Source organism: Furipterus horrens, unplaced genomic scaffold (genome assembly GCF_987537825.1).
Source record: "Furipterus horrens unplaced genomic scaffold, mFurHor1.1.pri manual_scaffold_4, whole genome shotgun sequence".
In the NCBI taxonomy this organism is placed as follows: domain Eukaryota; kingdom Metazoa; phylum Chordata; class Mammalia; order Chiroptera; family Furipteridae; genus Furipterus; species Furipterus horrens.
Genome location: NW_028327174.1, coordinates 23,044,769 through 23,055,447, shown reverse-complemented (window position 1 = coordinate 23,055,447; position 10,679 = coordinate 23,044,769). Strand labels below are relative to the sequence as shown.

Below are 10,679 nucleotides of genomic sequence, written 5' to 3'. Positions count from 1 at the left end.
GACCCTCACATCAATCATAGCAAGTCAAAAACTTCTCATTTTCTATCTTTAGATTAAATCATTGTATTGAGCTTAGATGAAGCTATGTTGAAGTACAAAGAAACCTGAAATTGTAGAGGTTTAACACATAGGTTTATATACAGAGAAAATGAAAAAGTGATAGGAAATTGACCAAAGCTTTTATAAAATGAAAGAACAGAAGGAAAGTTATATATGTGGTTGGAATGAATAGAGGAAGTGGAAGAAAATGTGTGTGGTCATGAACGATTTAAAGTATGATGGTTAATGAATAGTGGGATTCTGGATAAACAAAAAATATAAATGTGCTTGGATAAAATTCTTTATCTTGCAGGACAAGAAGTCATTTTATCATGTCTACAAAAACAATCAGCAGAAGTCCATGACTTATATATATCATGGCAAATATCAGAAGACACATCTAAAATCGTTGCAAGGGTTATCTCAAATGGGAGTGGGAGGAGGGAGTGGTTGGGCAGAGTGGGGCAGGAAACTTCTCATATTTCATTATAAACCTTGAATCTCTATGTTTATATATTATTTTGATAAAGTTTAATTTATAACTCTAAAGATACATCTGGTAATTATAGCATGAAAGATATACACCTGTAGTCATGTTTTAATAAGTTTGATGGTGTTCTGGAGGGTACTCAGTCATTTTTCAGTGATATAAAACTTTTGAAATTAGAAGTTAGTAGAGAGGTACAAAATAATGCAAAGGAAGACTCAGAGGCAGAGGAGGAATAAGGAATTAATGAATTTAAGGCCATGAGAAGTTAGATGGTTCTATCAACAGATAGAGTAAACAAATTGACAGAAGACCTCCTCAAAGGGTAGCTTACATTCCAGTTCATGAGTAAGTTGTTAGATGTCTTAGTTGTCTGTGTTTACACAAGAGATGACTATTTAGTTGCAATAATGGAAACTTGGAATTGTGTCCTATATCCACGAGTATTCCAAATAAGAAGTGCCTGGCATTGCACTCTGCTCCAGACTCAGTCTCACAAGTCCTTGTTTCCACAGACTATTTCTTCTTGCACTCTTTATTTAAAACTATCCCACCACCACGAGCAGCACAACAATAAAGCCATAGAATAAATAATCATCTTTTACTCAAAGCTAGAAGAATTGGTTTTTAAATGAATCTGGAAGGGAATTTAGATATATAAATAGTACATTTAATGATGGAAACATCATTTTGCAACAGACTAGATTCTCATTTATTTCGGTAGGCGTAGTCTGGAATAGAAGTAGACTAAGCTTTGCATTGACTCTCAAACTTAGCATTCAGCAGAAACAAGAGACCCTGTTATCAAGTCTGGGGTGGGGCTCGAGAGTTTCCAGGTGATGCTGATGCAACTAGTGTGGGACCACACTCTAAAGACCTCTAGATTGAGTCTTTGATGTTTTCTGAAATCCCTGCTCACCAATGTCTCTTGTTCTTTTAGAAACATGTCACACATGGTGAATACCTAAGAAGCTCTGCTTGGGTAAAGTGCTACATATTTTTACACAGCGATACTGCTACTGTTTTTTTCTGTAAAGATGTTGCTTTGGGTACAGCTGGTAGAACGTGTGTGATCCTCACTGAAAGCTGCCTCCAGAATGCCCTGCATGGACTGCCTTGCTCTCTTCCTAACATCTTTTCCCATGAGGGCATAGAGGAAGGGATTCAGGCAACTATTGGCAGATGCTAGAGCAATGGACACATGGTCCCAGGATAGCAGAGCTTCCCCAAAGGCAGTCTCTGGGTCAATAAACAATGAGAGGACTCCAAAAATGTGGTATGGGGCCCAGCAGACAAGAAAGACAACTACCACCACCATGGACACTCGGAAGGTTTTGCTTCGAGACTTGGTGAAGCGGCTCCGTCGCATTCGGAACATAATGAGACTATAACAGGTAATCATGGCAATTAAGGGCAGCAGGAAACCCATTACTAGCCTACTGATGGTTATTACTACCAGAGGTGTTGAAACTTGATTGCCATGTGCAAAGAGGTCTTCATTATCATCCTGGAAATATTGTGATAGCTCAGTCGTGTATAAGGCATTGCTATTGGCACTAGAGAAAAGCTCTAAATCAGTAGAGAGGAAAGCATCAGAGTTATCCAGTGGGTTAATTCTGTGATCTTCAGTGGGAAGGCCAGTGGGGATTGCATGTAAGACCTCATCATCAGGTTTAATTAATTTGTAATTTGGATGTTGATTAGATAATCTAGCTGAATCCACAGGGAGTGAATCTCCAGGAGGTCTTTGAAATGTTTGAGAATGAAGGTGAGTATTAGCTGTCCAAGGTTGATCGTTAGTTTGTAAAGAGAAAGCATCTAACCTCTCATCCATTTCTCCAGGCAGTTGAACAATGGAGTTGTCAAGAGACCAATTTTGCAGTTGATCAAAGTTGAAGTCTAAATAATCTGAGCTATAGTCATCAAAATTGTAGACACACATATTATGGTTATCTATCGTGAACATTTCCCGGTATATGAACACAGGTATACACATTATAAAAGCCACTATCCATATACATCCACAGATAGTGAAGGCTGCCCTCACACTGCGGTGATTCTGACACCAGATTGGCCTGAGTACCAAAAGACAGCGGTCCAGGCTAATGGTAGTCAGCAGGAAGACACTGGAAAACATGTTGAGGATGATGATGGAGGGAATGAGCTTGCATAGGAGCCAACCATAAGGCCAGTGTCCTTGGAGAGCCAAGTGAACCAGTGAGAAGGGCAAGGAGAGGCAGCAGAGAAAGTCTGCCAGCGTGAGATGGAGAAACCAAACGGTGCTCACTGTCCACTTCATCTTTAAGCCAGCCACATACAGCACCAGCCCATTTCCTGGCAATCCCAATAAGAAAGTGAAGCTGAGAATGACCATGGACAGAATTACTGGGGGTTTATTCCAGGGCTGTGAGTGTAGGTCAGTTGAATTGGTCTCATCAGGGAAGGACTCCATCACTAAACTCCTGCAAAAAGATGAACAAACATGTGTAATGTAACATTATCTTTTTAAAAAATAAGTATCCTTATATATATAACCTTCCCACATAATGATGTAGAACCACACAAGCCCCTTCACACTTTTTAAATTTGTATTTTTTGATCTCACAGTGGATCACACAAAACACTCTTGAAAGATCATTTAAATGTACTGTACCAATTTAAATGCATATAAAAATAATAACCTCATTTGGAAAGTTATATCAATGTAAATTTCTCCTTTTTCTTGCACTTTCAATCTCTTATTCCTCACTGGCTCTTTCCCTTACCCAATATTTTTTTTGAAAACAAACAAATGTGTCTAATGGACAAACAAACACTAACTTCTATACCAGGGGTCCCCAACTTTAGATCCATGAAAGGGCTTTAAGAAACTCCATCACTACCTCAAATGATATGGAAATTTTTAACTTTACATATTTTTATTTCCTTGAGGGCAAAATATTCATCTATTGTCGGCACCAGATTTTCCAAGGACTCATTCATCGCCACAGCAAAAGGTGTTATAAACTCAGTTATGTCTTTTAGATACAACCTCAACTTTTCCTTTTGCTGCCCAATATTTCAAGAGTTTGTTTACACTCTTGGCATTCATTTTCTCACCACCCATCATCTCTTTCTTATTTATTTATTTTGTATTAAATGTAACAGGAACAATAGCTTTATCATTACAGAAACAGAAAATATGCATGAAAAATTTTGGAAAATATAGACAAGTAAGAATAAGAAAATAAAAATGTCATATTCTACAGAGGGAAACACAGGAGGCCATCAAGTTGAGAAGACAGAGAAGTATGGCCCCAAAGGTGGAGCAGATCAAGGTTCCAGAGGGAGAACTAAGCAAGGAGGAGGTAGTCAACCTAACAGACACAGAGTTCAAAACATTGGTGATAATCATGTTCAGAGGAATGATTGAGTATGGCAAATGCATAAGGGAAGAAGAGAGGGCTACACTAAGTGAAGTGAAGAAAAATCCATGTGAAACCAATAGTGAAGGGAAGGAAGCTGGAGTTCAAATCAATAATTTAGAACATAAGGAAGAAATAAATAGTCAACCAGTAAAGAATGAAGAAAAAAGAATTGAAAAAGAAAGTGAGAAGTTTAGGAACCTCTGGGACAACTTTAAACATACCAACATCTAAATCATAGGGGCACCAAGAGGAGTAGAGGAAGAGCAAGAAATTGAAAGCATATTTGAGAAAATGATGAACGAGAACTTCCCTGATTTGGCAAAGTAAATAGACATGCAAGTCCAGGAAGCACAGACAGTCCCAAACAAGCTAGACTCAAAGAGGACCACACAAAGACACATCATCATTAAAATGTTAAAGGTTAAGGATAAAGAGAGGATCTTAAAACAGCAAGAGAAAAGAAGTTACCTACAAAGAATTTCCCATAAGACTGTCAGCTGATTTCTCAAAAGAAACTTTGCAGGCAAGAAGGGATTGGCAAGAAATCTTCCAAGTGATGAAAAGCAAACACCTACAATCAAGATTGCTCTGTCTATCCAAGCTATCATTTAGAATGGAAGGGCAGATAAAGTGCTTCACAGACAAGGTAAAGCTAAAGGAGTTCATCATCACCAAGCCCTTATTATATGAAATGTTAAAGGAACACATTTAAGAAAAGGAATATCAAAGCTATGAACAAGCCCTGGCTGCTGTGGCTCAGTGGATTGAGCATCGGCCTGCGAGCCAAGTATCACTGGTTCAATTCCCAGTCAGAGCACATGACTAGATTGCAGGTCAGGTCCCCAGTCGGGGGCGCAAGTGAGAGGTAACCACACAGTGATGTTTCTCTCCCTCTCTTTCTCCTTTCCCCTCTCTACAAATAAAATAAGCGGACAAACAAACAAATAAATAAATTATAAAAAAGAAAAAGCTATCAACAGTAAAATGACAACAAACTCACAACTAACAACAAATGAATCTAAAAAACAAAAACAAATTAAGCAAACAATTAGAAAAGGAGCAGAACCATAGATATGGAGATTATGTGGAGGATTATCAGAGGGTGGGAGGGAAGAGGTAAATGGGGAAAAAGGTACAGGGATCAAGAAGCATAACTGGTAGGTACAAAATAGACAGGGGGACATTAAGAATAGTAAAGTGAATGTAGAAGCCAAAAAACTTTTATGCATGAACCGTGGACATGAACTAGGTTGGGAAGATTGCAGGAGAGGCGGTACTGGACAGAAGGGAGCAAAGGGGAAAAATATTGGGACAACTGTAATAGTGTAATCAATAAAATTAACTTTAAAAAATATCATATTTTATAATCAGTGATTACTATTTTAGGATCTTAATTTATACACTGGATCTTTCATATTATATTAATAATACACTTGTGCATATGTATGTACATTTTTGTTTAGCAAAATTTAACAACATTATTATATGTGCATATTAGTTCTTAAAATTTTTAATTGTGGTAAAATACATGTAAGTAAAATTTATTATCCTAATGATTTTTAAGTGTACAGTTTAGTAGTCTTAAAGATATTCACATTATTGCACAAGATCCACAATTTTTTCACCTTGCAAAACTGAAACTCTATGCCTATTAGACAACTTTCTATTTCCCTCTCTTCCAGCCCCTGGCCACCACCATTCTATTTTCTGTTCCTGTGCAGTATTCAGAATCATATAGCATTCATCTTTTTTGTGACTAGCTTATTTCACTTAGCATAATTGAAATAGATTCATCCTTGTTGTACCATGTGTCAGAATTTCCAATAGTGTGGTGATTGCTGCGGGGAAGGGGGTATAAGTGGACTAAATGGGAAAAGAAAAAAATACAATAGAGATTAAATTTAAAAAAGAATTTCCTTCATTATTAAGGCTGAATAATATTCTATTGTATGTATAGATCACATTTGTGTATGCATTCATCATCTGTCAATGAACATATGAGTTGCTTCCACCTTTTAACTATTGTGAATAATGTCACTATGAACATGGGTGTAAATGCATATTGTCTTATAAACTGCTTTCTTTTTTTCAGTTATCAGTCTCCACATTATATAGTACAATTACACCTTAAGAAATACTCAGTCCTTATTCAGTTTTTCCAAATGTTCCCAAAATATCTTTTATAGCTTATTTGTCCAGTTATATCCAAATCTAGGATCATGCTTACATCAGGATGTTATGTTTTTTAAGTCTCTTAATTTAGCCTGGTTTCTCTTTTTTCAAAGATACTGGCTCGTTTTGGGGTCTGTTGTTCTTATCTCTCACTTCTCAAATCATGTGATTAGCCTTCTGCTCCTATCACTTAGCTGAAATTACCTCTAAATAACACACCCAAGCATCTTTTTCTTTGTCTTCATCCTCCAGAATATAATATGTATCATTTGATACATTAACTCCTTAACAGTCTTTTCTCTTGGCATCTGTCACCTTACCCTCCCCTAATTCTGAACTTTCCTAAAAACATATCCTGCTTTATAGTATTCCTGAAGAGCTCAATATTCCAAGTTAATGTTATTTTCTATTCCTTGACTTCTATCTGCAATTATGTCCTTCAGCTTAACCTCCTCTTTCTTCCATTTTTAATATCTGCCTGTTAAAATCTAGCTATTCTTCAAGATCCAGCTCAAATATCGTATTTTCCTCAGAACTTCCTCTAATAATCCCAATCAGAAATTAGTTCTTCAGTCTCTTAAATTTCTTTCAGTGTGTTGTTTGAACCTCTTTTCTATTCTCTGTGCAATGACACACTTTATCTTGTAATTATTATGATGACTGTTCTATTTATCATACTGGCCTTAAATTTTGTGATGGCAAAAAATGAGTCTTGTCCCTAAATGCTTGTTCCACAGAATTTAGCACAATGCCTTATATGACATAAAGATTATATTACTTGAATGGATGGATGTTTATTTGGGGAGGGTTTCCCTTTTCTTTTAACTAAGTTTAAAATTCTAATATTATCCATTTAATACAGTAAGAATGTTGTCTCTTCTAACTTCCTTTTTATTTTTCAGTTCCCAGTTCCTAGTGGCTATAACAGCATTTTATGTTTCCTTCTATAAAGCCCCCAAATATTTTTGTGTTGAGGAAACAGTTCTGCTGAGTTAACAAAACATTGTCATAGGGTCTTAAATAATTAGCAGAAGTTAAAGTAATGGAGTCAGCAAAATAATAATTTTAAAAAACTTACTCCCTTTCCTGTAGCCTTCCCTACTCAAATATTCAAGTGCTGTCTGGGTCCCTTCCTTCCTTGTGCATGGCAGATATCCTGATCCCCTGTGCTACTCCAACACACATACTTATGCATAGATCCATAAAATACTGAGAGAAGGATAGAGTTACAGAATGCTAGGACTGGAAATTAACTTAGCAATCATCTCTCCTTGTCTCTACTTCTATTTTGCAGTTTTTGAAATTGATACTCAGCAAATTAGTTGATTTTTACATATGCAATTAGGAGGGTTCTCAGATCCTAGGTCCAATAACTGTCAGGCTGATACTATTTTTGCTATGAAGAATCATATAACTGAAAAGCCTTTGGTCTTGTTAAGGAGGAGAAAGTACTGAGAACCACACAAATTGAAGTGTTAAAGACTGACTAAAGCAAAATTCCAGTGTAAAGCAACTGAGTCATCCAGTATGAACTACTTTAGATATCACATATTATCTGTCTTGAAATTAAAGTATGCATAAATCACAGTTTTAAAGTCTTTCAGAACAAGATCACTTTTTATTATTCTCCAAGTCTTTTGACTAAAAAATACCTCTACATTTAAGAAAAATAGAGAATTTTTAGTTTTATTTTTAATACTGAATTAACTAACAATAACTAAAAAGGTAAGTAAAATTTGAAACTAAAATTCAACTATGACAGGAAAAGTAGATTCCAGAATCAAATTCTAATTATATGATAAGAGTCAGTAGCAATAAGGAATACATAAAATGATATGAATATAAATACATATATGTATGCCTGTGTGTGTGTGTGTATATATATATATATATATATATATATATATATAGTTATCAATTATTTGAAAAACAAAACTATTGGGAAAACTGGAATCGAAGGTCAGAAACAGCCAATATTAGAGGGGAAAATGACATAAAAACTCACTAGTAGTTCAGAATGACTATACTAAAAATAAAGATAAATAGAATGTGGAATACTTAGAAGAAAAAAGGTGCGCATGGGGAATAAACAAAAAATATGTAAGTTGAGAAGGAATAAGTGGAAATAGAAGATGATAATCCTGCAACCATCATGTATAACAAGCAAAACAAGCTACCTGCATGTCATCAGGAGAATCTAGGATTTCTTACCAGAAACTTGAGATAGTAGCTGAAGACTTTAGCACCGATCTAGGGGCTTCCAGAAATCTGTTCTGTCCTCACACTTAATGACAATCAACTCATGAAGTATATTTAGGAAATTTGCTGAGATCTTTGTTTTTCCTCTCTCTTCATTTGTGTTGATGAATTAAACACCACAGTTTTTGGTCTGCTCTTTGACATCACAGGAAGAGTTTCAAAGTGAGTCATTTCTAAATGCATCAGATAAAGTAAAAAACAGAAGTGGGCAGGCGTAATTCTCAGAAGTTTTTTGCTCTTGTTCCTGCTTTTTTTTTAGAAATGGTACTTGAGGGTGAAGGTCAGGAATAGTTGGGAGCAATGACCTGCACAGCCCCATGTGATTAATCTCAAATAACATCTCTTAAATGCTTAGTATGTGTAAAGGAATGTGCCATGCCAAAATCAGAGAAATAAAACTATGTTCTTATCTCTTGAGACTCACAATCTAGTAGAAATATGCACACATACACAAAATGTATACAGCCCAGGCTATAATGATGTAAATAACAATAGAAGTAAAACGGTAGAATATAACAGTGTAACCAAAACGCAGGTCTGGCTGCCTGCTGCTACGAAAGCAAATACTTGAGAGGCAGGTACTGACGTAAAGGGAAGTGGTTTACTTTCAGGTGCCAACTACCTGGAGATGGGGGAACTCATGTCTTAATGCCCATCTCCTGGGAAGACGAGGGACTCATGTCTCAAAGCCCATCTTCCCATCTGAGTGGAGGCAGAGGTTTTTTATAGGAGGGAGAGGGAAACAAAATAAAGAGATCAAGGGAGGGCATTGAAAAATTCTCTATGTGCAGATGAGCACAGCCCATTCCGATAAGGTAAGTAATGGTCCAATACGTATCATCCTGGTTTAGTCATCCTGGATTCACGTCATCTTGACTTTATACCATCCTGACTCCAAAGATGAAGATCCCAGAGCAGGGATTCCTGAAGGTCGGAGTGGGTCTCTTTTGAAATTAGTTCCTAGGGTTCTTATACAACCATGCTCCTCATCTACACGCTACATATTAGTCAGAGTCATCACTTACAGAAACAATGTCAAAATAATGGTGGGGTGGGTTACAATTTCCCATCCTTACAATTTTCCACTGTTACAACAGATCTAGATGTATTTTGCCTGGGGCCATCTTACGGTAGAAATAAGATCTGGGCAGGCCCTCAAAGAGCTACAGGAATTCCATAAGCAGAAAGAGATAAGCTGTTTAGCGTGTTTAAGTGAAGCATAGCCAGAGGCAGGTGGGTGGGAGAGTAATTTAGGCGTTGGGGTAAGAGCAGGAGTCTGGAGAATTAGAATGTGTTTCATAATGAAAGAGTGCATAAGATTGAAGTGGGACATTGAGTAATGATTCCTGCTTAAACTATATATCATAAAGATTTCTCGCCCACATTATTCTTTTACACATATGCATAGGAACTAAAGTTTATTTGGGTCAAAGTTTGTGAACACTCTTGCCTGTGGTAAGGGCTTCAATCCATATTGGTCAACTTATCCTCCAGACAATACTACCTCTTCTTCCGTTTGTTTGCAGTCAAATCACTAAAATAATTTTTTGAGGAAAAGACCCAAGAAAAATGCCAAGAGTTGATTTTTATTGTGTAATTTATTTATTTATTTCATTGTTATTTAATTGTCAGAGTAACACATATTTATAAAAAAGATGAATTCATTTAAATAATACAGAAATATAAAAGGTAAAAGCATGAGAGATTTTATTTTCAATTCTATTGCCTGGGAGTAACTACTTTAAGGTTTCTTTTTCAGTCTATAATTCTCCCATTTGATCAGGGGGAGAGAAGCTGAAACGGCATTTCAAGCAAGGGGAAAACATGAGCACACGTTAGGGTGGAAGTGAGACCAACATGAGTGAATGACACAGTAAAGTAGTTCGGTTGGAGTAAATGGGACACACTAAGGAGTAATGAAAGGTAAGTAGAAGGCCAGGGTTAGAATCCCAGGTCTGCCACTTACTAATTGTATGACTGTACAGAGGTTATTCAAACTCCGTGTTCTATTTCCTCACCTACAAAACGAGGATTGTGCCAGATATTATCCGTTGATACTCAAACCCATTCCCATCTTTCCATACTATTTCTGTACTGGAAGCCTAGGTGCTACACGTCCTTGGGCCTCTCTCCAGTAGGGTGTGAAAAGGCTCTGCCAGAGGGGCATGGTCACGTGCTGCTGGAAAGTGAAGAGAAAGGGGAATCATTGTATTTGATTCTGGAACTTAGTTTGTGCATGGAGATTGCAAATCTATTTTTAAAGTAAAGGAACAAAAACTGTAGAAAAGAATAAACGTTAAAACTATTAAAAATGA

General features: G+C 36.6%; 1 protein-coding gene across 1 annotated transcript; it reads right to left on the bottom strand.

Moving 5' to 3' along the window:
- Positions 1-547: 547 nt before the first annotated feature.
- C3AR1 (complement C3a receptor 1) lies at positions 548-8,501 on the bottom strand. Its single transcript, XM_090275392.1, has 2 exons — positions 8,283-8,501; positions 548-2,988 (listed from the first exon to the last, which is right to left on the bottom strand). The coding sequence occupies exons 1-2, from the start codon at positions 8,291-8,293 to the stop codon at positions 1,527-1,529; spliced, it is 1,473 nt and encodes a 490-aa protein (XP_090131518.1). The 5' UTR covers positions 8,294-8,501; the 3' UTR covers positions 548-1,526.
- Between the last annotated feature and the right edge of the window lie 2,178 nt (positions 8,502-10,679).